At 38.2% G+C, this 27,956-nt stretch overlaps 1 protein-coding gene and 1 long non-coding RNA gene across 5 annotated transcripts; one reads left to right on the plus strand and one right to left on the minus strand.

Annotated features, from left to right (window-relative positions):
• Window positions 1–1,090: 1,090 nt before the first annotated feature.
• Window positions 1,091–27,834, minus strand: sytl4.L (synaptotagmin like 4 L homeolog). 4 transcript variants are annotated; one of them, XM_018228955.2, is made up of 17 exons: window positions 27,457–27,834; window positions 17,095–17,273; window positions 14,036–14,251; window positions 12,885–12,994; window positions 12,455–12,566; window positions 11,766–11,873; window positions 11,083–11,212; window positions 10,910–11,000; window positions 10,651–10,754; window positions 9,164–9,250; window positions 8,449–8,627; window positions 8,026–8,128; window positions 7,196–7,357; window positions 6,554–6,659; window positions 4,410–4,509; window positions 3,759–3,967; window positions 1,091–1,294 (listed from the first exon to the last, which is right to left on the minus strand). In XM_018228955.2, the coding sequence occupies exons 2-17, from the start codon at window positions 17,217–17,219 to the stop codon at window positions 1,155–1,157; spliced, it is 2,082 nt and encodes a 693-aa protein (XP_018084444.1). In that variant the 5' UTR covers window positions 17,220–17,273; window positions 27,457–27,834; the 3' UTR covers window positions 1,091–1,154. The 4 variants fall into 4 exon arrangements, with proteins under 4 accessions (XP_018084444.1, XP_018084445.1, XP_018084447.1 ...); XM_018228956.2 differs by having other exon boundaries at window positions 11,766–11,870; window positions 27,457–27,833; XM_018228958.2 differs by lacking the exon at window positions 27,457–27,834 and adding an exon at window positions 14,821–14,939 and having other exon boundaries at window positions 17,095–17,231.
• Window positions 4,503–7,616, plus strand: LOC108698461. The gene is made up of 2 exons (XR_005963371.1): window positions 4,503–5,580; window positions 7,208–7,616. It is a non-coding gene; the product is annotated as an uncharacterized LOC108698461 (long non-coding RNA).
• Window positions 27,835–27,956: the final 122 nt, after the last annotated feature.

The raw sequence follows: 27,956 nt of genomic DNA on the forward strand, positions 1-27,956 counted from the left end.
GGAGGCAAGTTTTTGTAGCATAAAAAACACACATTCTGCTAAACAGAGCCTCAAGTAGGTTGACAGTCCACATAGGGGCTACCAAATGGCCAATCACAGCACTTATTTGGCACCCAAGAACACTTGCTCCCCAACTCCTTTAACATCTAATTGTTGCTCACGGGTTCAAAGGGTTGGGGATCCCTGCTCTACAGGATACCCTTTATTTGTATATAACAAGTTGCCATTATTATTATTATTATTAATAATCCTTTTTTAAGCTTTATTTTTTCTTAAGGTTTAATATTTTCTTAAGGCTTATTTTTGTGGCAAATACATACAACTTTGTCCCACATTTGGATAGAAAAGATGTAGAAATCCACAAACTGGTTTGCTACGGATCAGGAACAAATAGGTGTTTCTGTGTTGGCTCTACATTCCCTACAGAAAAAAACTTACTCAGGGCACCACACATGCAATAGCTGTCACAGTTGGGGCAACGGCATCTAGGAGGTAAGTGGTGTTCCCTAAAATAGAAGGCCCAACCTATGTGAAATAGTGCCTTGTTTAACAAACCAGAGCTAGAGTGGCAAGTTTGGACTCATCATAACAGATCATTTTGGTGAGTGTAAAAAGGCAGTAATATAAGTCTTACTGTACTGGTTGCCCTTCTAGCCACAGGTTATAATGTACTTAAATTGGATTTTGATTTGTAAGTGCACGGTGAGAAGAACATTTATTTACAGTGGTATTCTCTTCACAAGCCAGCAGCTTTCATATGAAAATGTGTATAAATATTATGTAGTGTATATGTTCCTTACAACATAAAATGTCCACAAATACTTTAAAGGAACATGATGTAGTAAACATATATGTATTATTTCAGTAAGAGCAATGGAGAAGTGCCAACACAAACATTTGCATATTACAGGTGGGTGTAGATAAAGGCTATGGTAGATACAGCTTAAGGCTAGAACCCCACTCATAACATTCAGTTTTGAGAACAGCAAGCACAGAAGAAATGTGTTATAGCCAGAACAGTTTGATTTGGGAAAACCCTATGGACCATTTGTTAAAAAAATCAACACATATATACATTAATATCAGACGATTTAAAATTAGATAAGTAGTTTTTTAATGCAAAGAGCATTGTGACAATAATGCTTTGTGCTTTTTCACTTTTGCTTGGCCATAGAGGGACGAAGCTGCAAGGTTCCTTCAGCCCAGGATCCTGGGTATTGTCTCATCTTCTGCCAGAGGCTAAGCTCCTCCCCTGTAGAGTCCATCCAGTCTACATGCTCACCATTGGACATACCTAGAAGGGAAATACAAGCTTCTGGTTACCATGCTGAAATGTCATATCCAGTTCTACCAGGATCACAAGCAAATATAATCCCCAATATCAATTCATTTAGCCCAACTCACAAAGGATAGCACACAAATTGAAACAAAAAGATCTTGTAGTTTATAGTTTCTCCACCCTAAACCCCCAGCCTTTATAATCCAACTGCTTATAACAATGCAACACTCCCATAACAACAGAGACATCAGTGAAACAAAACCTCCAGTAAAATAAATAAAAGGATGTGTACTCATACTTCTTTTTGTTGAATAGCTTGCATAACAATCTATTGCCAACCAGGGATATTTCTGTAATACATTAAATAATTACTACTCATGCAAAGCAGTTTCTGTTTTGGCCTTGGGCTGTTTGACAGAAACACTGTAAATAAGCTGCAGGAAATGGTTACTGGTAGGAGAGGTATGCAAAGTTTCAAGAGACAAGTTCCTGTAGCAACAGAGAATGTTTTGCAGCCTTAGCAAACATACGTGTGTGTGGAAATGTCCCATATTTAAAGTGGCAGTATTCCATTGTTTAACATGAGTTTAATGAATAGGGCTTGAGCCGAATATAATTAAAACAAATATTATTAACCTCTTTTGGGCAGGGCTTTATCTACCTGCCCAAAATCTGTAGTCTGTATGTTCGGTGTGTACAGTGTGTGCACCCATTTATTGTTCAGTGCTATGGAATATGTTGGTGCTTAAAAATACGTGTTCAGAGCACATACTATTCCATTTATACTGCTTCATTATGTAAAGTATTATGATGTTTTGGTAATTTTGGTAATGGTACCCCTGTTAAGATCCCAAACCGACTTCACTTTCTTCTTCTGTTCCAATTGTCCTACCCAGTATTTTTTCTTATTAATCTTTTGTTTTTAGTATTCTTTCCTTCAATTTCTTATCTCCTGTTCCCGCCAATTTCAACTGTGTTTCTAGAGCCCCATCTCTATTATCCATATAAATGAGTTCTAGATTCTCTCTGCACTTCCCTCCCACTGTTCCTTTATTTCTCTTATGCCTGTTCTCCTTTTCTCATATCCTTCACCCTACTGCCCCACCCATCATTTGCCTTTGTTTTCTCTCACTCCTTTTTCCCTCTCTCTTTCCTTCTATTTTCCCTCTCTCTCTTTCATTTCCCTCTCTCTCTCTTTTATTTTCCCCCTCTCTCTTTCATTTTCCCTCTCTCTCTCTCTCTCTCTCTCTCTCTCTCTCTCTCTCTTTCATTTTCCCTCTCTCTCTCTCTTTCATTTTCCCTCTCTCTCTCTCTCTTTCATTTTCCCTCTCTCTCTCTCTTTCATTTTCCCTCTCTCTTTCTTTCATTTTCCCTCTCTCTTTCTTTCATTTTCCCTCTCTCTTTCTTTCATTTTCCCTCTTTCTTTCATTTTCCCTCTTTCCCTCTCTGTTTCTTTCATTTTCCATCTCTCTCTTTCATTTTCCCTCTCTCTCTCTCTCTCTCTCTTTCATTTTCCCTCTTTCTTTCATTTCCCCACTTTCCCTCTCTCTTTCTTTCATTTTCCATCTCTCTCTCTTTTATTTTCCCTCTTTCTTTCATTTCCCCTTTCTTTCATTTTCCATCTCTCTTTCATTTTCCCTCTCTCTCTTTCTTTCATTTTCTCTCTCTCTCTCTTTCATTTTCCCTCTTTCTTTCATTTCCCCTCTTTCCCTCTCGCTCTCATTTTCCCTCTCTCTCGCTTTCATTTTCCCTCTCTCTCTTTCATTTTCCCTTTCTTTCATTTCCCCTCTTTCTTTCATTTCCCCTCTTTAATTTTCTCTCTCTCTCTGTCGTTTTCTCTCTCTTTCTTTTTCCCACTTTCTCTTTACCCCTCTTTCTTTTCCCCTCTTTCTCTCTCGCTCTCTTTCTTTTCCCCTCTTTCTCTCGCTTTCCTTTTCCCCTCTTTCGCTCTCTATTTCTTTCTTTTCTACCACTTATTCTTAACCTATGGGTTGGAGCTTGGAACCCAAATTTGGGTCACCATGTTGTTTAAAATGGGTCTCCATGACCAGTTAAAATGTCCTTGTGCAGTACACAAAACTATTAAAAAGGAACAAGTTAATGCATTCTATATTAAGTCAGACTTGAAAGGAGAACAAAACCTTCCCCCCCCCCCAGCACCACTTGTTACTGTCAAAGTATCCCGATCTCTGTACCTGGTATAAAAATGTTTTGCACAGCAGGGTGACAGGTGCTATCTCCTGCCACTTTGGGTTCTGTTTTGTAAGAGCATGCCCACTGGAGTATTTGTATTTAAAGCTAGGCCTGGATCAGTTTCAACTATACATACTGAAAATCAGTGATCTCAAGATCCAAAGAGGTGCAAGATGGTGCCTGCCAACTCCCATCGCACCATTCTGCATTCGATTTGGGGCCAGGTTACATTGGAATGAGCCACAACAACAGAGCTAAAAAATGATCAAGGAAGGTGCAAACTTACCATTTCCAATACCCAACCTCACTCCTCCCAGGAAGTCATTGCTGGACAGTGGCTCCCTGTCCCAGACTGTCAGCTCCAGACATACGTTTTGAAGATCCTCAGGCTTTATCCCATTGTACACAAAGGTATGATTATAATGTGGATTCAGGGTTTTTTTCACAACCGGGGTCTTTCTCTTTGTGTTCTTGTTCTTAAGTGGTAATAGGTATCTGAGAGCAAAAGAAAAAAGCCAATGACAATTTTTTATTTAATTAAATCAGGGTAATGTAGATCACAAGTGTTTGGTGTTCCAAGAAATGTTTACTGTCCCTCAGCCTTCCCAAAGGATTCACTAACTTTTGTGGATGAAATAGTCACTTTCTTTAAATCCAGTCTTTGAACATGTGGTATTGCAAGTAACCTGCCCATTACAAGAAACTTGTTGGAATTTATGATATTTTATTTAAAATAAAAGACCCTTTTGTTAGCATTGCTTGCCAGCTGTTGATAATCCTTTTGCTATGGTTCGATATAATAGACACACAATAGGAAACAATAGAAATCTCTCCTCTTTTTGGTTTAAGGATTATTCCTGCCCCAGATATAGACTGGCAGGAAAAGCCTACTGCAATCTGCCTCTGCAAATAATAGTATTTACTTTGGTCTACTCACCCTTTAACAAAGCTGTCAGATGTCCCTCCTGCCTTAACGGCTGTGAGGTTTTTGGCTTCTTTAATCCAGACTTGAAGTTCTCCCCCTTCATCTACTTTTTCTGGTTTCAAAGAAAAACACAAGCTGTTTGATCAAGGTGTAACTGGCATGGTCTTTACAAAACTGCTAGATTATTAAGAATTGCACTTTAGATATGCTTTCTTCAAAGCTACTTTGAGGTCCCCCCCTGGTATGTGGAGTTTAGTTTACCTCCAAGTCTGTCACATCATTTTGCTGCTCCTGCTAAGTATAATGGGAAAATATGCATATCCAGCTTTTGTATACTGTAAGCTAAATGCAAGGCATTTGTTTGGCAAAGTTACTAAACTGAGCGGGCAGACCTGTCAATGAATACACTGGCCAACTGGGTCTGGGGGGACAGTAGCTTTAATCTGCCCATATGGCCATCTTTTGAATACAAGGCACACTGGGGTCTGAGAACAAGAAGAGAGGAAAAACTACTTGTTCTTAGTTTTGCCAATACTGACATATCATTATACAGGAGGTGTTAGTATTAATTTAATAAACATTAATTGAAAGTAGCAGCCATTCACGTTATGTGTAATTACTCCTCCATGCAGAGCAGGTTTAAGGCAATGCCACATTTAGTTTTTTTGTCTGCATTATTTTTGTTCCTTAAACGATGTTTATTGCCATAACTGTAGATGAAAACAAACCAGGGCTCATTTCAGCCAACAATCATCGTAGGACATGAGCTTCTTGCATTGATTCACATAGTAAATTGATAGTGATCCAAGGCAGTCCTCTTGGTTTTGTTGCTGCTACTTGTGAAAAATTCCAGGAGCAGGTGTTTGAATGCAGTTATAGGGCATGTGGCTGAAAAACTGCCTTGTACTTCCCTTTGGAAATTAGAATGGAAATTACTGTACTATACATTCCTATTCTGGAGAGATAAAGTGCTGCTCATCCCAAGAAGTTTTTCAAAGTTTGCTGGAGCCAGGGGGGCTGGCCCTCAGCTAAGGCTGCTAAGACCTTTAGGAGTAGGACAGGTGTAGGGGTGTTACCTTTTCTTCTTGGCTATACTGGCCAGTGGCATAAAGAGCAGGGTTGTAACCGAAAGGGAGTGGAGTCATGTAATTTATGTGAAAGAACCGAAGTTGGGCCATACTTGGTGAGTAGGAAGGGTTTTGGGGGCAGGGATTTTGGGGTAGAGAGAGAGGGGATAAGGTTGGATTTGAGGCAGTCTGGGGGACAGAACAACTAGGAAGTACATTGTTGGTACATTTAAAATACCAGTGAAAAACCAGCTAGGTGGGTGGTCATATCAGGGGGTGGGCAGTAACATTTAGTTGGTGGGCTTGAGCCATCTGGGGCAAGGCTATGATGCAGCAAATGCAATGAAGTATTGACCCGGAATCCCTTACGGAAACCCGGGTTAAAATCTAACTGGTGGCAATGCTACCTTCAGCATGCTAAAATAGTGACAGTTTTGAGGCTTTTACCACTAATGTGGGTGCAAATCTTGCACCTATGAGTAAATCTTATGCAAGTTGCATATGTATCATTAAGGAGATCACGTGGGAGGGGCATCAGCATTTGCCTTTTATTTGCACATGGTTCAATTGCCCCCCCCCCCCCTACTAAATATGCGGGCTGCAGCTTCCAAGACCCCTTTACTTAATGCTTGGTCAAGGTGTTAACTAACAGACAAAATTACCAAAATTACTTCTATTTAAATATTTTCTTTTAAAATTATTTAATTTTTGAACCCCTTTTATATTATGCTGCAGCAGTTTGTAAAATTAGATCACCGACTTTTCTCAACGGCAACATTGAAACAGACGGAGTAAGTTCTATAGGCTTTAGTGAAGTCTTTAACAGAACAACTGTTAAAATAGAAGCATTATTGCAGAGCCCATATGGTATCAGACTGACTGGCCCATGGGCTGAACAGAAAAATATCATAAGAGGAGCTGTACATTGTACAGGTATAGGATCCCTTATCCGGAAACCAGATATCCAGAAAGCTCCGAATTACGGAATGGCTGTCTCCCATAGACTCCATTTTATCCAAATAAAATAAAGAAACGTTTGCTGAAGCAGTCTAAATAATCACAAGATGTACACAGCATTTGTCAACTCACTTTTTCGCCTCTCGCTTCCAGAGGGCTTGGTAGGTGGAACGTACTTCAAAGAAACCACCAGATCCCCTTTGGAGTTATTAAAGCCAGCTCCACTATCCATGGTGCCCTAAATAACAAAGGCAAGAATTTCACTTCTGAATAGCGAACACATCAGTGGCAAAAAACAACTTGACCACCAGCTTTTGAATTACTATTATTTATATTGGTGCTGTCCATCATCTTACATGCTGTGAGTTCATTATTCAATATGTTATATATTTATGGATCAGATTATATGAAAACAATGATGTCAAAGAAATAAAGGCAAAAGAATTGGGGAGGCTGGGCCATGTCTGATCTGTGGACTTCCAGTTGGCTTTGCCTAATTTATAGGAGGTGGTTTATATAAGGATATGCTACACAAGAAACTCCAGTTGTTGTTCTCAGACTCCAGCATCACTATGATAGCTAAGCTGTTTGAGCAATAAGGGGAATTGTTATTTTGCCATATTGAGCAAAAAAAAAAAAATACAAATAATTTTAAAAATACATTTTGCAAAAATTTAGATTTTATTTTAGTTTTCTATCAGTTCAAGAATTAAGTGGATGGAGCTTTTAAAATATGTTTACATTTTCTATATGATTGAACTTCTCTAATATTACCTTTCCATGCAGAGGAAGACACTCTTCTGTCAAGTTGTCGAAGTTCCAGGAATCCAGTGGAAGATCCACCTGCCCTAGAAATGTGTTTCTGCCAAAACGATCATAATGCCAGACAGACAGCTCAAGCGATCTCACATGGAGCATAGATTCCGGAACTATATACTACGGCAAAGAAGATAAAGACACAATGAATTTCATTTCATATTCTACCCTTGATATAGCATGTCAAAGTTATAAATATTTAAGAGATTGTTGTGCTGCTGTGTAGTAAATCATTTCTGTCCAAGGGCAGGGAAGGGGTTTCTTGCTGTGAAGGCTTCTTAGAGTATCACTTCCCTTAGATGCAAACCATTGACTACAACATGGATGGAACAGAATATTTAAAATTTTATCTCATAAACGTACTACTACAGTAAACCTGCATGTCTGGTCAAGGAGTTTTTGCAGCTATGCTACAGGGAAGAGCCTGGGGTGGTGGAGCTTGGGTAATGTGCAGATGGGGTACCAAAAGATGCTGTACTTTGATGGCACTAGTAAGAGCTGAATTATATACTGCAACTGCAACATATACTGCAATGTATGTTTAATACATTGCAGTGGCATTGGAGGAGACTGTACAATGCCGTCCACTTCAGATCACTTATGAAGTTCTAAGATTTCTTATAATCTTTTGCTGCCACATAAAGGTGTGGGGCTATCATGGGGTGGGATGGAGTGTCAGTCCCCAATCTATTAACTTGGGCCTGTGGTTCTCTTACTCTGCAAATAGTTTCAATACTCAAGAGGTTGTTTTTGTAGAGAATCAAATCTGCTTTTACTGTATTACTTACCTTTAAAACTTCATTGTACATTGGATTTGTGGTGTTGCGCTTGATTGTTGTTTTACGTTTCCCTTGACGAGATTTGTCAGGCAGAAGGTAAGACTTAACATACCTAGAGAAAAGATATCATTTTCTTCTGAGCACTGCTACCATTCTTACTGTATTGTATCCTAAGCATCATTTTTAAGTTATAAGGAAGTATATAAAAGTTAGAAGGATTTCAAAAAGCATTATTCATATCATGGATATTGTTTTGAAGGCTATTAGAACAGAGAATTCTGGAGTACTGCTAGATAGAAATGGCCCTGACTTTACCTTGGTTTTTTCTGCGTTTAAAAAAACAATATCAGGCTCTCAAGTTCCTACATTCTCTTGGTATATATAACTCATTCATTTAAATACACAGTGAATAATTTGGTCAAATGAACTTACGGGTTTGATCTCATCTTCAGGTCATCTCCACAGGCAAGATTCCGACATTCCTTCACATGGACATTCAAAAGCTGTACTTTTGCATCATAATTCATTGAAAATATAATTTCTCCAGTTACTATCACATTGCCAAAATCTCCAGCCTCACTGTAGATGCTCATCATGCTACCCAGAGTGCTCTGAAAGAAAAAGAACTCAACTGTGGGCACAAAAGATTTGGAGGAAATTAATTTAGATATGGCAAGATGGCTGTCCCAACCTACATCATTTAAACTATATAGTGGACACATAGCTGCCAATAGATCAGTCAGTCACAGCAAAAGGTGCCACGAGTTCCTGGCTTAGCATAAATATAAGAATCAGTGCACAACATCCATATTGTAAAACTGGACTATTTTGGCTCCACAAACTGTTACAAAAAAGTAATTCTTTTCTCCTGTAAATGTTTTAAAAACAACTTCATTATCAATGTTTTCACTGGTGATTTTTCATCAGAGATATCCTACTGGCAATTTGCTGGGCTCTTGTTTCACATTCCTAAAAAGCATGTTACTGTCAGTGATTTTTAACACAATGCAGCTCTGTATTTATAGCTTTAAACAGATAATTAAAAAATCAAAAAATACTGCAGAAGAAAAGGAAACTGTGCAAGGCACACAATTATATTTAAATCGATAGGTAGAAGGCAGAGAAAATTGTAAGCCAGCAGACTTACAGTGGAAGTTCCACTTCGTAAACTGCTTCTGCCTGCTGACAAGCGATGAATCTCCACTAAGTTGTCAATATCCTCATCTTCATCTTCCTAAAAGTAATGAGCAAAAAAAAATAGGAATCATGGAAATAGGAATTTACCAAAAATTAATATGCAGGGCTTTTAAAAGCTTTAAGCACTCAGAACGAATGTTTCCTGGCTTAAACGTGACTATACCCCAGAACTTTCCTGCTGAACTGTGCTTGTACGTAGTATTATGATATATCTTTGTAAAGGCTTAATAAAAAACCTAGAGAGTTGGTTCAGCATAATTGGCAATTCCAAGCGAGTACAAAACCCCTGTGGGTAATTTTTTTTTCAGTGCAACAATGTAATGTTTCGGGGCACACCCCATCATCAGACCAAGGGGCGTGCCCCAAAACATTATATTGTTACACTAAATAAACACACGAGTTTTGTGTCCGCATCGAATTATCACAAGCCAGTACCTTTTTTTTGATTTACAAAGCCAAGATTGGAGGTTTCTGATACCTCTTTTGTGGGGCTCATTTATGAACAATGGGCAAATTTTCCCCTGGGCAATATCACATAGCAACCAATCAGTGATTAGCTTTTTTCAGCCAGCTGCAAGTTGAACACTGAAATCAATCATCTGATTGGTTTACATGGGTTAGTGCCCAGTGTTTATGAAGCCCCAATGTGTACTTAGAACCGGGTATAACCTACAAGGCAAGGCCAGTGTATGTGTGTAAGTTTTTTGGACTATTGACCCAGTAATATTAGACCATGTTCTCCTGGGCACTAGGCCATGTTAGGTGGGCAATAGGGTGGCCATTTTAGACAAAGGGGTATGAAAGCCTTCAGGGCTTCAGGTATATTGTGAAAAATCCCTTACATTCCCTTTTGATGGAAATGTGCCTGACAAATTTTAAACAGAGAGCTCTTTTAAATATTTAGGAATTAAAATACACAACAATAAGCGGTTTACTACCCTTAATGCTAACTGGAACTCTACAAATTACGCTGCCTGAAGACATTCAACAGAATATGGGAACCCTGTTTGCAATCCCTATCTACCTCCTCAGGATATCTGCTCTGCAAATTTCCTCAATACATAATCTCCTATTTTCCTTTTCGTGCTTACTATTTACTACAGGTATGGAACTTGTTATCCAGAAAATTCTGAATTACTCTCCCATAGAGCATATAATTCTATTTTTTTTAAATAATTTCTTCTTCTCTGTAATAATAAAAGTCCCTTGTACTTGAAATATGTTCAATATATTAGTAGAGTGAATGTATGGTAAACAAAATTACAGATTTTATCTGGGGAAACCACAGTTTGCAAGAATTCAGAATAACATATCCTGAATTCCCAACAGATCTCAAGAACAACAGAAGCGGATACAAATTGCATAATAGCATCTACCTAGGTTACTTTTATTACCAATACTATAGTACAAGTAAGTACACGAAAATGACTTGCAAACCATTTCTATGTTAAGACGTGGAACAGATTTGCTTCTATCTCCCAGTGCATTTTCTTCTGGAGCTTTTTCCTCTGGCCGTAGATCAAGGACAGATTTACTGTAATCTATAAAATGATGGTTCTCTCAGTTATTTAATAAATTAAACCATTTCTTTTTCACATTTATTCAAACGGAATATGAATCTCAACTGTAACAATATGTATATCAATATGTATATCAACATACATATTATACAGCTTGGGATGGTCTAGTCCTTTACCTGCAGGTTTTAAGAGCCTTCTTGGATTCTTTTTAAATAGGGCATCACTTTCATCGGCAGATCCTGCGCTTCGATTCCCCAGAAGAGCCTCCTAAATTACGTGAAAAGGAGAATCTGTTCATCACTGACACTCAGGCGTAAGTACCGACCAACATGTTGATATAGATACTTACTCCCTCCGAGTCAGACTGATGGTGATCCCTTGACTTAACAGGCACTGTGAGAGTCGCAACATTAGCCCCTGTAGGTCCTTGTGTTCTTTTGGGATCTGGCAGGGTAGTGGCCTTTTCCAATGAATTCCTCCTGAAAAATAATTAAAATGGAAAATCAATTCAGGTCTTCAGCTGATGAAAGTAAAAAGTTGTTTATGCCTTCAGATGAAGGAATCACTAGAGGGCAACATCACATACATAGACCATCTTCTCGGTACTCAATTTGTTACATCATTCTTTCTCCAATAAAGGGTGGGGTGACGCATTGGAATTCAGTTTTTCAAGAGTTTTGTATGTCATACTCTTCTCCTTGTAATCTAGCAAGGCCTTCTTTACCAAACTGTATGTTTGGTGCATATAATCCAAACATACATTGTGATAAACAAAAGTAAATAAAAAAAGATACAATGAATATTGCACCCCTATTGTAAAATCTAAGGATATAAAAGAGTCGCTAAAGATTTCCATAACCATATAAAAGCATAAGGCCTTTGGCTTATATACCAATGACATCACTAAGCACAGTTCATAATATATAATCTACAGGATATAGAATTACAATATATAATTTAGGGTTATTCATGGTTCTTGGGTATAATATAATAATAATAGTAGTAATCAAACAAGAATAGACAATTATGAACCTTGAAAGTGATGGAGAGCTTCTCTTGGAGTCAGTTTTGTAGCTGCTAAGACTCATTTGCTCTGTAGATTCAGTGTCACTTTTCTGGTCCCTGAGGTTTGGGGAGCTGCTCATCATGTTGCATGATAAAGGAAAAAAAAACAACAGCAAAATAATAAATACGACCACACACACTTATCATATTATAGTTGGCAAAAATTATTGTATATAGCTTGCTGCTTTCTGTCACTCTCATGGACTGTACAGCTGATGTGTACTGTTAATATTCTGTTTGGAGTTACTTTCAACTGTCAGCTAATTATGGCTCTCCTCTTCTTTATTTTCTGTAGGCAGCTATACTCTCTCTCTCTTCCATTCCTATAGACCACGCATTTTTGGATGAGATTATTGCGTTATGCAAAGTGATCTTTGAAGTATTTGGGCATGCTGGGAGTCACATAAATCCCTTGGAGGGCTAAACCTGGCTCCATGGACATGTTTTTTTTTTTAGGGGGCTTATTTGTCAGGCTTACATTTGCTTTGGGACAATGACCAAGATTTTAAAATGTTATTTTTACTTTCTTCCTTATCCTGCATATTTGGAAAAAGTAGCCTTCAATTTTTTTTCAGCATGTTTTGTAATGCAAAAGCAACAGTTTGCTTTTTAACATAGGTTTCACATCACTTCCAGATGCTCAAGCTTAAAATTACCCAGAACTCTTCTGTTGTTGTTGAGGACTTCTCTGTCCTTTTCTTGTTTTTGGCTCATTGAGAGGCTGGGAACACTCTAGGAGCGCTTGAGCAGTCGTTTCCCTTTTATTTGCTGAAAACAGGAAAACTAAAGTTAATGACTGATAACAGGCAACAGGCTTTTGGTTCTGAAAAAATTATTATATGGAGTCATGCACAGAGTAACACTACCCACAAATAAAGGTAACATTCAATAAGCCACAGGTGGAACAGAGCACAAAACATTCTTTCAATGCATAAGGTATCCGCAAACACAAATATAGCAGTTCTGTTGCTAACCTACCACAAGCTATTATACAAGATGGTCATTTATTTTTGAAAAATCCCGCTACTATTTAAAGTAGTATGGCAATCCCATACTATTGTGACTGTCGTGTGTTTAATTTCATACCTGGAGGCTTTTGTCGCAAGGACATCCTCACCATATCACGCCCAAGACGGTTAGCAAAGCGGTTCACCCTCTGGTCATAGAACCAGTCACCTGTTGTTTTCTTCAGGTCACTATAAAGCAATATAGGGAACAATAGGTTACAACGGTTTTTTTCCCCATTTGATATTCATCTGTTAGCACTTGTTATTTATGGTATTAATAAAATAAAAAAATTAGTAAATTCAGAGCTATACCTGGCTTCATTTATACATGCAGAACTTTGTGTGGTGCCATGTATAATACAGAGACTTGAAATTGGTGGCATATATAATATGCAGAACTAGATCTAGTGCCATGCATAATATGCAGCGTTGTATCTAGTGCAACTTATAATATACAGATATGTCAGGTATCATGGATACTACACAGTGCCATGTCAATTTTTCCTTAGTACCTTCAGGCAGGAGGACCCTTTCCTAACATTCAGCTCCACCATGTAGCAATTAATCCAGGACTTTGGGCCTCAAAATATAGCATTTACTGTGCGCCTGCTTAGACGCAAACATCTTATTGATTGCACCTGGGAAACCTTTATGCTTTTTATTACATATGGGAGTTTATCTCTGTTGCACAGCATGGGTTGTTGGTTCAGCACAAGGTTTACCCTTGTTGAGCATCAACTAATAGCAAAAAGGAATGGAATGCTAATGTCAGAAGAATAAGCTTGAGGTGAGGTCACCAAAAAGTGCTGCTCGGGCTGTTATTCTTCTGTCATAGGACTCATATTTCTACGGCCATAACAGATGCATTAACTACTTTAATCAGTTATATGTGTCTTGCCATATCAAGATTTACCCCCTAATTAATCCTAAGAACCTAACCTCTTACTTTAAATACCTTTGTTATCCACCCTATTCTCCACTCAGTTTTCCTTTACCCTTTAAACGTTATTGTTTCTAAGTGACTAATGCAGTTTGGAAAAATGCCTTTTAATTTATTTAATACTTGCTGGGCCCATGAATTACAGTGTTATTAGACCCCTACAATAGTGAAAACACAAAGCCATTAGACGTAAACCTTTATTCCAATATTTTAACACCTATTCTTTAATAGAAACTTTTTTGTGCAGCCAAAGGTACATGAAATATGAACACCGAAGGATTTGAACTCACGCTTCCTTGCTGCAGACATTGCACTTCCAGCCTCCTCCAGTACTTTCCATTCGGCATTCTTTGCACACCAGGTGATTGCAGCCTCGGCAAGTATTGGCTTTGGGAGCAATCCTTCCCATATTATTCTTGCAGCGAGCACATGCCCTTTCGCTGTAACGCTGACTTCCTCTCTTGGCCCCTTTTCTTCGAATATCAAGAAGTTCATTCTTCAGCCTCCTGTTTGGAACCCACACATATTAGTTTTATGTAACTCCACCTGAATTTAATGGATACAATGTGTATTATGACTGTAGGCTATTAAGTATACATTAAGGGGCAGATTTATCAAGGGTCAAAGTGAATTCGAGGGAATTTTCTAAGTTAAAAAATTCGAAATTCGAAGTAATTTTTTGAAAACTTCGACCATCGAATAGGATACTACGACTCTGAGTCGAAGTAAAAATCGTTCGACTATTCGACCATTCGATAATCTAAGTACTGTCTCTTTAAAAAAACTTTGACTTCAATACTTCGTCAACTTAAACTGCCGAAGTGCTATGTTAGCCTATGGGGACCTTCCAGAGCAATTTTTTTTATATTGGAAGGAAAATAGTACGATAAGATCGTACTACGATCGGAATACGATCGTACGATTAATAAAATCCTCCGACTTCGAATGTCGGAGGATTCTATTCGATGGTCGAATTTCGCAGTATTTTCCACTTCAAAATTGACCCTTGATAAATCTGCCCCAAATAGTATGTGAAATGTTTTCAGTGTATAGTATGACTGAAGTCATTAAATACCTATGATTAATACACTGCCATAACAATGGGACAGCTGGGGAGCCCCAAAAACAGAGGGCCTTGTGGGATCCTGACTTAGTCATGGACATCTTCAAAACAAACACTGCTTTCTGGGGATCCTAAACAAAATGAGCAAATTATGTATTTTAAAAATATTCATTGTAATTGATTACATTTCAATGGTCTTAAAGTGGTTTGCAAATGTAATATTTATTTTTTATTTTATTACTTTTGGGTCTGACTAGCAATGTGAGTGAAATTTTTTGCCATGGATTTATGACGAAAATTTCTCAGACAAAAAAAAAGTGTCCGAGAAAAATGTTAAAACAATGTTGCAGAAGTCAGTTTTGTAAATTTGTTAACCAGCTGGCTCCTATTAAATTGTGTTATGTGTCAAAACCAGCAAAGAATAAGAAGAAAGATACTGTTTTCATTAGCAATCTTATTTACATATAACTTTAGAACCATTAAAAATATGTAATGAATTTAAGACATTTTTGGGTGGAGCAGCTCTTTAAATTACAGAAACGGGACTTCAGTTAGTAAGCTAGAAGTGATCAAGAGAACTAGAGAAGGCATTAATACAGGAATTATCTGCTCACTGCCGATGACGCCAAACATCCACACGCATGTCCTCTGTGAGTTGGCATTAGCTCATTTATTTACACACCTCAGTGTGTTGCGCACTTAATTTAACCAGCACTGCACTGAACAGCTTACTCACTGACTGCTTGCAATTTATACACTTAAGTACCTTAAAGGAAAGAATTCAAGACCTACTTTCCAAACACATTATTTACTATTGTGCTCCATGTTATCCATATTCACTGCTGTCATTAGAAGGCAAGGAGTTTGTTGTCATGGCAACTTGGCTACACACTCTTCTGCTATGCCACTCCCTGCACAAGCGGTCACTGTTTCTTAATACCTTAAGGCTAAATTAATTACTGCTTAAATATTTTTATTGCTTCTCATCATACCCATTCTGCAATTTCAACCCAATTATTGCCTTCACCCTACCCTCCCAAGTGAGTTTTAATGCCCTAGTCACCTACTAATATTCTATAATAACACACTCAGAATTTCATTGACTAAGGTAGGCCAGTGTTTTACCAGTCAAGTTGGTCAAGTTAGCAAAAATGTTTTTAATGCCATTGTTAGCAGTATAGGAAAGGCTGAAGTGTGCAAACTTTTTGTTTAAGGCAATTTAATGCATGGAAAGTTGAGCACATATTTGTGCTTAATGGTAAATTAGGCCTGCAGCCTTTATAATGTCATGTACCAATTACTAAGTACTATTATCTACCTAACAAATAATGTCAGTTTAGGAATGTCAGTTGCTTTGTTCTAAATGTCATAAAACCAAATGGGCAGTGACAGGACAATATTCCAATGTATATTCTATAGGTATTTAATAGCAGTATTAGTTTTTCTTTTCTTATACTACATAAGGACAAATAAAATCATTCACATACTGTAGGTTTGCTTTTAGTCAACCACAATAATTTATGCCAGTTTGTGTCTATCTCTGTTCATCAAAGTCGATCTGACTTCTTCTTCATTCTTTCCTTTAAGAACTACACCCCTCTTTAGGCAAATGTCCCCACTGGCCCCCCTCCCAGCCTCCCCCTGCACAGAGTTACTCCTGAATTCTGTCCCCTCTTGAAATACTGACCGCGCATGCAGAGTCAGAGCAGGAGAACTCACGGCCGCCATCTTACGGTGCTTCAGTATTCTTTGTGGGTTCTTTTTGCCCCCTTCAGAAATTTGCGTTACCTTTGATGCATGTGCAGTTTTAATAAACTGGAAGATTGCTCCAACTGCACATGTGCCAATACACTGCTCACATAATGAAGAATACCGAAGTGATGAAGATTGTGTCGATGAGCTGCACTGACTCTGTATGTGCGGTCAGTATTTCAAGAAGGGACACAATTCAGAGGTAACAGGAGGCAGGGAGGGGGCCAATGTCCAGTTGCCTAAAGGTGGGTTTAGTTCTCTTTTAAAAGATAACTAAACCCCCTGTACCAAAAAAGCACCCCCACACTGTGCATAAGTAAAAAAAAAAAAAAAACCTTAAAAAAAATCTGACCCTAAAATTCAGCACAGCAGGGCTCCATCTTCTGCCATTACAGATTATGTGACTTTGTCTAGAGAAACAAAAATGATCACTTTCAAGTAGCTATGTGGTGTCTGCACAGTGTCCATGACATTAAATAAATAGGAACCTATACTATGATGTACTTATATTAATATAATATATATCTTCTGCACCTAATTCTCTTCTCTTCCACTTTCCGAAGATCCTCATCTCTCTGCAGGACTTGTAAGATTAGGTCTCTCTCCGTGTCCGACAGGAAGTTCAGGTTAACCAGCTCCATATTTTGTGTAATGTCCATGGCCCAGTATCCTTACTGAAATCCCACAGCCTCTTGTGTTCATTAGAAAAAACCCTGTGTTGAAAATGGCAATAAAGAATATATGTTTTATATTTTTTATATAAGTGCATTTGTTTGACATTTGTATATCATATTCCCTGAGGTATACTGGACTCAACCTTTTATAACTGCTTTGATAAGTACGTGCAGCTAATGGGAAACCAGATCTGGGGTTCATCGCCTTTCTGCCGTCTTCCCACAATTGTTTTTTCCTAACCAAGATATAATCAATCCTTACTGGAGGCAAAACAATCCTATCAAGGTTATTTATTGTTTTTTAGTAGATATTAGGTATAAAGATCACAATGTACTGCGAAATGCAAATGTATATCTTAAATTTTGCATATTTATTTATTCTTCCCTTATATCTTAACGAAAAAGAGGATCAATGAAGGTTCTGTAAACATCTCCTACAGTTTATATTATTATAATTATAGTCAACATGGCCTAATATCTACCATTATGTTGAGTGCATTTCCCAGCAATACAAAACACTTGATCATCGGAGATCAAGGACTCCTACAACTAGGTTTGCCAGCCTTTCTATAATTTAAGCTTTCTTCCCCTAATAAATAACATAAGCATCAAACATCGAGTAAGACTTTATTTAAGTGTCTGTATACAGTTTCTGATGAAAGGGTGTCTCTTATTTTATTAACCAAAAATCCAATTAAACTTAATTCCAGATAGATGAGACTTCGCAGTAAGTATTTTGCTAGGACACAGAAGCTTATTTGCTGCCTAAGTGTTTACTGTGCTCATGCAAAACAAAACCATTAGCATCTTGTTTTACCTGTATGATCCCTTGCAAGCTATGTGATGTATAGCTGTCTATTAGTTGTAAACAACAATTTCCAATTAGCTCCAACCCAACAGTAATGGGATAAAGTGCCTCATTTAACAATGGAAGCGAATACAACAGATGCAAAAGTCACATGACTTGGGGCAGCTGGGAAATTGACAAAATGTCTAGCCCCATGTCAGATTTCAAAATTGAATATAAAAAAATCTGTTTGCTCTTTTGAGAAATGGATTTCAGTGCAGAATTCTGCTGGAGCAACACTATTAACTGATTCATTTTGAAAAAAAATGTTTTTTCCCTTGACAGTATCCCTTTAAGAGCTCATTGCACTAGTGATATGGCCCCCTTTGACCTGTTCCGACACTGATGTTTTAGGCGTGGAGTGGGAGAGGGGCCTAAGAAGGCAACAGCCCCAGGTTTGCCCATCTGTAATAATAAAAACCGTACCACATAATTTGGTAATAATTATTATCTATAGATAGATAATGGTGATCTATCTTATCCAGAAAACCCCAGGCCCCAAACTAGAGTTGCCATCTGTCCGTATTTCACCTGGACAACCTGTTTTTTGGAAGGGCTGCCTGGGTGAAAATTAGGAAATCCGGCTAGGACATTGAAGTGATTGACATGGCAATCAGTCAATAGCCGATTGCCAAGTCACCAGTCTGTCCCTTGACATTTTTCCCCAAAGAAAAAAGGTGGCAACTCTACCCCAAACATTCTGGATAATAGATCCTATACCTACATATCCGAGGGCAAAATTATTTAAAAATGATAATATACACAGGCGTCTTTGCAGCCATTAGGAACTATGAGGGTCATAAAAATCCTTTGGATGCCCCATCATTCTACAATGTTGGACATCTTGTTCTAACAAATAATTGGCAAACCAAGAACAAACATACTTATTCATATCTGTCAGTGTATGACTAATTTCACCCTAGCTCCACCCCAACTATTTAACTTGCAATGGGTGGCACCAAAGCAACAACCCAGGCATTAGATTTCAATCAAATATTTATCTGCATGGTAACTCCTGAACTGCTGGTGTAAAGGCTACCTTTAGACAGCATATCTAATGAAAGAATCCCCCCCAAATGCTCTGCATATCGGTGTCTGACAATACCGCCACAAGCTCTTTTTATATTGCTTAGAGCACTGATAAGAAACATACATGGTTTCAATGCTCCGGCATGTGGATCTTCACTACTTTTGTGCAACATTTTAGACCACATGTGACACAGTAACAACATATTATGTGCATGTGTACATACATAAATTGGAGCACTCAATTAAATATCTGCAGGCTAAAGACATTGGCTTTCAGTAGACCTCTTATAGCATTGGAGATGCTGCTGAAAATGAGGCCTTCTGCTGGGCAACACTGGCCTATAGTAACATAGCTACTATACAGAATCTTTATTGATCATCAAGCTTACAAACTAAAGGAATCATTTTAGCTCTCATGTACATACACAGCAATCATAACTCAGCTACAATGCATATCTTAAAAGAAACTTGACGAGCAGCTAAGTGTCTGATTTGTGTAACTGAATCCCCTAATTACAGTCTTAAACTAGTATGAAATCAGGTGTAACCCTTAGTTTGAATACATCAGAATCCTTAATTAATTACTTTAGTTATTTAATTCATATTTATTGTTGGGGAAAAGCCATTAGAACACACACAACCACATTACCTAAGGAGAAGAAAGGGCAACTAGATTATGTGCATAAGGTTTTTCTTACATTTTTTTTGTCATGCTGAATGTTGGTCATGTTTATTCAAAAAAAAGAACCTGCCAAGTAATTACTTTGAACAGCATTATAGTATAACATGTATGTGCAACTTTTTTTTATAGATCGTCGTGTCTGGCATGTCCATGTATGTATGTGCATAAGCCTAACCCTTGAAATAATTAAGTTAATCCACTTTCTTAGAGAGACACCTAATAAACACCACCACATCAATAGGTACATAATCTAGATAACACGGTAGCTAACTAAAGCCCAGAACTTACAAATTCTGTCAGTATGGATATTATAGACAGTTTTCCTGACCCTTTATGCCAATGTTATAATAAGAAGAGGTAAAAACACTAAGATAGGAAAGCCAACTTTTTTCCAGAATTAGTAATAACCCTAAATGTAATGTTGATGCTCTAATAATCTTCACATAAAGTAAAGTATGTGTTGTGGGTTCCATGATTCTGTGTACATGGACAGGCAGAGCTTCCCCCATTCAGCAGCAGATACTAAAACATTTATTAATTTCATCTATAACTATTATAAGCCTGGCTATTAAGCTAGTTCAGACTTACTGGACAATGTAAAGATTTTACAAATACTTTTAGAAGTTACAGTGCAGCACTAAGGATCCCTCCCTGTTCCTAATCTACCTTGAAAAAACGCAATAACAATATATTATCAGCAGACAGAATTCCGTAATCAGACAGGAAGGCCAGGCATTAGCAACAGAGACATTTATCTTTCTTCTACTGCAAAAATTACTCATTTAATTACTCATATAACATTTTGTTCTTACTGGTTTATTAGAGCAATTAGGGGTTTATAAGGATCAGCGCACGCATACAACCTTACTTAGTGATGAACTTGTCAAACACCACCCCTGTGACCTGGTGTCCTCAACTTATTGGTGCGAAAGAACAGCCATCAGTTTCTTTAAATGTAAAATGCTATCTAGTTGTTGGAGCAATCCTTGTCTGATAACCAGAAAGCAGATTTGCTCTAAGGTTGTTTTTTTTTCTACTACTATCAATAAATATTACCGTTTATTACTCAGTGTCAAACTGGGGGTGTCCAGGCCCACTGGAGCTGCCTTATTAGGGGCCCACACCCACCCGTTCCAGGCCCTCTGACTTCCCCCGCCAACTTCAGGGCCCCCCTTCGGCCGCCCACAACCTGCCTCCACCCCGCCCCGAGCGTACCTGCGAATTTCTTCTCACATTCAGGGCGGAGAGAAATCGGCAAACAGGTGGATCTGGGCTGGCGGGACCCACGTTGGTCGGGCCCCACGGGTTTTTTCCGGTGTCCCGCCAGGCCCAGTACAAACATGTTATTACTATCTGTTCACTCAGACTTCTCCTATTCATCTTCCTTTCTAGGGAAGCAGGACAAACAACAACAAGATATCTGTTTCAATTACAGACAGCTGAAAGTCAATGAAATGATTTTTAGTAACTCAGAGGGTGGCACCATTGCCCACTGCAGCAGTCCCCTTGAATCTCTTGTGCTGTTTGGAAATACAGACTGCCACTGTGCAATTTGACACAACCTTCCAAAGCTCTGGCACCAAAGCAACCAACATCATCCTATGTACCGAGTACCTAATCATCCCATATTCTAAGGGTGAACAGAAATGATGGCTTATACAATGTTTCAGAGACATATATTTAGAAGCAGTTTCGTTGAAGGAAAAGGGGGCACATCCTTGCACGTGCCATACCCTTTTTGTAAATAAACCCCACCAAACCAAAATTAAACTACTCCTGTTACTGACACACCAGCTTTTACATCTACAGAAAACGGACAGATCAAAATTAAACTGGATCATTACCTTTCTGTTACTAAGTAGGCCAACCTCCTTCATATTCTTTTCCTGGAAAATAAGTCAGCCCTGCATTTACTGCTCCATTATGGCTTTGTTGTTATCTAAAGGATGCTATTTGCCTCTCCATCCAGAGAGCATTGCAATATAAAGAATGGGCAATAAATGTCATAGACAGAGGAAAATAGAAAATAAGGGCTACCTGAATCATTACTATTAAAACACTGTGGCATTTTATTAACATTGGAGACAAACATTACTGTTGATGCTGCCCATAGCAACCAATTAGATTAAAACAATAAAACTACAAGTTAGAAAACAAAAACCAAGATTAGTTGCTTTGGGCAATATCTCCAGTGATGTTTGTCTTCAATGATAATAAATATGTCCCATATATAGATACATCACACCTCCAACACCTACCTGAGTAGGAGAAAAGTTCAAAACTAGATACCTGTGCTGTAACTATATGCAAGTAATGTTAAGAATGACTTCCTGCATTTGTAGCACATTCTGTAAAGGAAAAACGTACTTGAGCTAAAAAATAAAAACACAAGAGGGGTTACTGCCATGACTTTTAAAAGAAAAAAAATGAAGAAATAATTTAATAAAATTGCAAAGCTTGCATCAGGTCTACTACCCTATAGCAACCAACCAGGATTTGCCTGTTCAAAAAAGGAACACTGATATGTTCCTGGAACCTAATCTAGGACTTTCATTAAAATAGCCAAGAGGCTGTAGTGTTTGGATTACACTTGCATAAATGTAGAGCTCATTATAAAAACTTTATGTCTTAAGAATATATTTATATAAAAACATTATATAAAAAATAAGGCAAGCATCTTCATTTTATATCTATAAGCGAGGATATATATATATATATATATATATATATATATATATTTATATAAAGATTTCATATATAAAATACAATGTATTATATTTATTATAATGTGAATATGAAATCGGTCTCCTGTCAAGGGACATACAGTATATACTGGAGTATTCTAGCCAAGTAAACAGTAAGTAACCAAACTGGTTTTATAAGTGAGAACAAGAGACAAGATAAAAGATTCTTTATCCTGAAGTCTATTGTTTGCAGTATTCAAAGAATGGTTACTACAGCTGCTGTGTTTTCACATGAAAGGAACTAGTCAGGACTGAAGTGCACATGAAAAGATTAACAAAGTTAATATGATTTTTTTAAAATAAAGAAAAACTTTTAGAATAAGCATTGTAATAAACATTGACTATATATCTTCAGTACATTAAACACTTTTGTGCCACTATAGAGTTTAGGTTTACTGGTTTGCTCTTTGAACTAAGCTATGGGTCTGGAAACAAAGTGTGGGTCCATTTTCAATAGTACAGACTTGGGTCAGTTAAATACAGTGTTTCTATGCAGTGAAATGTACAAAAAAACTTCATTAAAAACAATATTGTTGCCAAAAGCCTATGACTAACGTAAGCAAAATTCAGTTGCTATGAACTCCAAACTCCAAAGTGACACTTACAGCTCCTTTATTAATTCCTTCCCACTCACATTAACATGGGTAACCATTAGGAATCACACAGAGGAAGAAGGAAATGAGGAAGTATTTGATACATGTAACAAAATAAGACCCAGTTGTAGGTCATAACTATCTCATAGACAATTTCAGGTGAACTTCCCTTTCAGAAACAAGCATGCATTATGTGCTATGTAAATCCTGCTCAATACATTCCAAGGCAATGGCATATACTGGTTAAATGAGATGTATATGAAAAAAAAACACAAATTTTGCCTAATGAAATATAATTGTGATTCTAAGCAACTTTCCAATATTCATGTAGCAGAAGCCAGCTGATTAATAGACCTGTGCTACAGACCTGTACTACACTGTTTCAATTGACAAGACAAGCTGTGCAAAAAAAAAAACCAAACAAAGGGGTATTACTTTCAGCGCTTCAATTACATTTACAATTTTGACCTTATTATTAACTTTAAAGGGTGGTTCACCTTTAAGGTAACTTTTATTATGTTATAGAATGCCAATTCTCAGCTACTTTTCAAATGGTTTTCATTAATTATTTTTTATAGTTATTTAACATTTTCTTTGTCTCTTTGCAGCTTTCAAATGGGTCACTGACTCTCTTCTAAAAAACAAATGCTCTATAAGGCTACAAATAGGGTTGCCACCTGGCCGGTATTTTGCCAGCCTGGCCGGTAAAGATGAGGGTTGATCCCAATGTTTTTAAAATGCAAATTGTCTTAGAATATCACTCTCTACATCATACTAAAAGTTAACGGCAGAGACACACGAGGAGATAAGTAACCCGAAGAAGAGGTGATTAGTCGCCAAGCGACTAAATCTCCCTGAATCTTCACGTGTACACTTACCCTAAAAGTGAACAACCCCTTTAATTACAGAGTGGACACAATGGCACACATAGGTAAATGTGACCCTTGCTATCAGTGGCAAAACTACTTTTCCAGGCTCCTCTGCCAAAATCATTTTGTCATACCTGTCCATGCCTACTTGGATTGTATTGTTTGTTTGGAGCAAGCAGGGGGTGCAATCGGGATGCAGGGTCTTAATTAGCTCGTTACAAGGGCTGCAGTGGGCTCTGCTTATTCTGAGTTACACCAATGCTTGGTTTATTATCAGAACAATGCTAAAACATGCTCAGACATAGAAGAAACAATAACAAATAATTCTGCCTCCAGGGCAATCTTAATTCTTGGTCATTGGGGGGGCACCAGCATCTTATGTGTCACCCTGTAGAATTAAAAGGCTTACCTCCACTTTCCAATAGACCAGTAATTAATTGTCATGCCCCTTACTATAAAGGAAATAATAATGAGTTTGCATTTGAACCAGCAGTAAAACAGAGGATACAGTTAGACTGGATTGAAAGGCTGGGTCTTAACTCTCCTTTTAAAAACAATCGGGCATTTAAAAATTTACATATATTGATTTGCTCTTGAGTCTGCAGCTTACATTCTACCACCTGTTCACAGCTGCCTTAAAAGGTCAAGATGTTTTACTACAGATCTCTAGGGATGTCGCGGACTGTTCGCCGGCGAACTTGTTCGCGCGAACATCGGCTGTTCGCGTCCGCCGCAAGTTCGCGAACGTCGCGCGATGTTCGCCAATAGGCATTCGCGTCAAAATCGTTCGACCATTCGATCGCTAAAATCGAAGGATTTTCGTTCGAATCGAACGATCGAAGCCATTGGATTGAATGAAATCATTCGATCGAATGGCTTCGATCGTTCGATTCGAACGAAAATCGTTCGATCGAACGATTAAAATCCTTCGATCGTTCGAATCGAACGATTTTCGGATGTTCGAAGTTCGCGAACTGTTCGCGAACTGTTCGCATTTTTTGCCGGTGTTCGCGAACGGCGTTCGCGAACACATTATCGGCGGTTCGCTACATCCCTACAGATCTCCACCCAACAACTGTTTATGCAAACTTAAAGACAATGTAACTATGTAAATTTACAGTATGTATTCATTAAAAACCGTCAATAGTTTTAACACTGTAAACATAATATCTGACAAAAGCAGTATTTGTATTTCCTTTTTGTTCCCGGGTTCTGATTCCAGAAGCAACATAACATACTTCAGTTTTTCTCCAGGACTTTTAATCGGCTAACTTCTGCTACAATGTTTCAGAAGTCATAAGCAGCCAGAAAAGTAATGCTTTCAAAAGCAATTGCATCTACAACTACCTTTAAAATTAATATTTTTTTTAGAAATGTGTATTGAAAAGTTACTAAGAATTACATTTTATTTATCATGCAAAAAAAAAAACAAAAAAAAACCTTTTTGCATTCAGATCCCTTTTTATATGAGATTTGAAATGCCTTGGGTAAGTCAAATTAATAAAAAAAATACTACCGCTGACATGCTTCCCAATCACAGACCCAGAAGCAAGAGGTAAACACTGCACAACCCTTAGCATTCATCCATGCTGTGTTACACAAATATTGGCAGTGGAAAAAGACATCTATAGGGTGGGTACAGATATTTATATTGGCTCGAGGAAACAAAGAGAATATCTACTGCTACTGAACGTGTATGGTTACAAATATCTGTATGGAAGAGATGTCCAGCCTTTGGCGCCCCATTTCTAAACTACAATTCACAACCAGAGACTGGCTATTAGCGATTTATGGACATTGAACCCGCCACTGCAGGTTATATTTATATAATACACAAAAGCCATGAATATCTTGTAAATTATATCCTTATAAACGTTGAGTAGTGATGTCATCAGTTATAAATGGTGAGTAGTGATGTAATTTCTGTCACATGACTCACTAAAATTAGTGTATTATAATTAATAAAGTACCCCCAGTTGTAAAATATGAGGATATTATAAGTTACTGAGGAGTTCCATGACCTGTATAAAAACACTCGGCCTTCTGCCTCGTGTTTTTATATGGTCATGAAACTCCTCAGTAACTTATAATATCCTTATATTTTACAAGAGGGGGTACTTTATTCACTATATAATACACAAAAGCTATGAATATCTTGTAAATTATATCCTTATAAACGGTGAGTTCTGATGTATCTGTTATAAACGGTGAGTTCTGATGTCATTTCTGTCACATGACTTACTAAAACTTGTGTATTATAATAAATAAAGTACCCCCAGTTGCAAATATGAGGATATTAGAAGTTACCTCGACGTTCCATGACCTGTATAAAAACACTCGGGCTTGGGCCTTGTGTTTTTATATGGTCATGAAACTCCTCAGTAACTTATCCTTATATTTTACAAGAGGGGGTACTTTATTCACTATATAATACACAAAAGCTATGAATATCTTGTAAATTATATCCTTATAAACAGTGAGTTCTGATGTCATTTCTGTCACATGACTCACTGAAATTTGTGCATTATTATAAATAAATGGTCATGAAACTCCTCAGTGGCTTATAATATCCTTCTAATTTACAATAGGGGGTACTTTATTCACTATATATTGCTGTTTAGGTGAATAACTTGCCTAAAAAAATGCCAGGGCATTGTGTGCCGTTATTACAAAGCTTAGAGGTAGCCCAAGTGAGCAAAGTGTTAATGGAACCAGAATGTAATCCCTTCAGTGCTGTTAAAAAGAAAAACAAGGTTTCATTCCCATTCCAACAGTGTTCCATTGCAAATCAAAGGAGAGCTGCAAAATCATGGCATTCCCATCACAATCCCATGAATGTCATGATGTCTGCAACAACAATCAGCAGAATGCCACAAATGCCAATACAGCCCTCAGAGGCACAAACAGAGATGTCAATAAGCCTATGTTTTTTAGGGCAATCAGATCCATGTCTTAAATCGAATTCCTCTTTCACTATAAATGGTAACAGGAAGCAAAAGTCCCAGAAAAGCCTGGAGTTGGTCAGTACCACCTGGGGGGGGGGTGTCACCAGGGATCTCTGCGGTTGATTTATGAATATGCCAAGGCTGCCCATTGAGACGTTCTAGTTACGCCTCTGGCTTGGGGGGCTTTAGAGAATTTAGCTCCAGGGGTAACTATTCAAACTGGTTTTCCCACCTGTGCCCCCGTACAAGTGTAAGATTCTGTGCCCCTGAGATTTATAGACTGGACATCCCCTGATGTACGGCTACCGCCCTGTTCAAACTCGCATTGCGCATTTTATTATGATCCTCGCCCTTAGGGCTATGACACACGGTGCTCTTAAAGTGGAAGGTGGGATTATAATTCCCACCATAGGGAATAAAAGGGAAAGGTAAACGCCGTCTGGGCGACAGGGCTGAAAGGATCCCCAGATCCGGTTTGCGGCGCGTACAGTTCCCGCAGCTGCTGAGACTTACCTGCGCTCACAGGAAGCTGCCTGGCAGGACAATGGCCGCGGGGCTGGTTGCTGGCCCCACAAGGCGGAAAAGGAGAGTGACAACAGAGCGAGAAAGGGAACGAACTGAAAGTTTCCCAGCTGCCGGGGACTGGAGGGGAGAGGCACAGAATTCTTAAAGGGACCGCACCTGCAAAGGAGTCACAGCCGTGTGGGAGGGGGAGGAAGGGTGCGCTCAACGAGATCAAGTTACCGAAAGGAAGACCCGGATAGGAAAGGATTTGTCAGGAACAGTAACATCTCTTATCACCCCAACAATCTCCACAGGACTGTAGTAACTGGAATAGGAACTCGTTTATTTGGGCTTATGTAGAGAAAGTGCATAAAGGCTATCTGAATTCTTTTACACAGCTATACCTGATTCCACAGATACAAGTCCAGGGACATCTTCCCCCAGCCCCCCTTAGGGCAGGACTACACTGGCGATTTTGCAGCGATCCACGTGCTGCGCAAAATCGCAGG

This window comes from Xenopus laevis, chromosome 8L (genome assembly GCF_017654675.1).
Source record: "Xenopus laevis strain J_2021 chromosome 8L, Xenopus_laevis_v10.1, whole genome shotgun sequence".
Classification (NCBI taxonomy): domain Eukaryota; kingdom Metazoa; phylum Chordata; class Amphibia; order Anura; family Pipidae; genus Xenopus; species Xenopus laevis.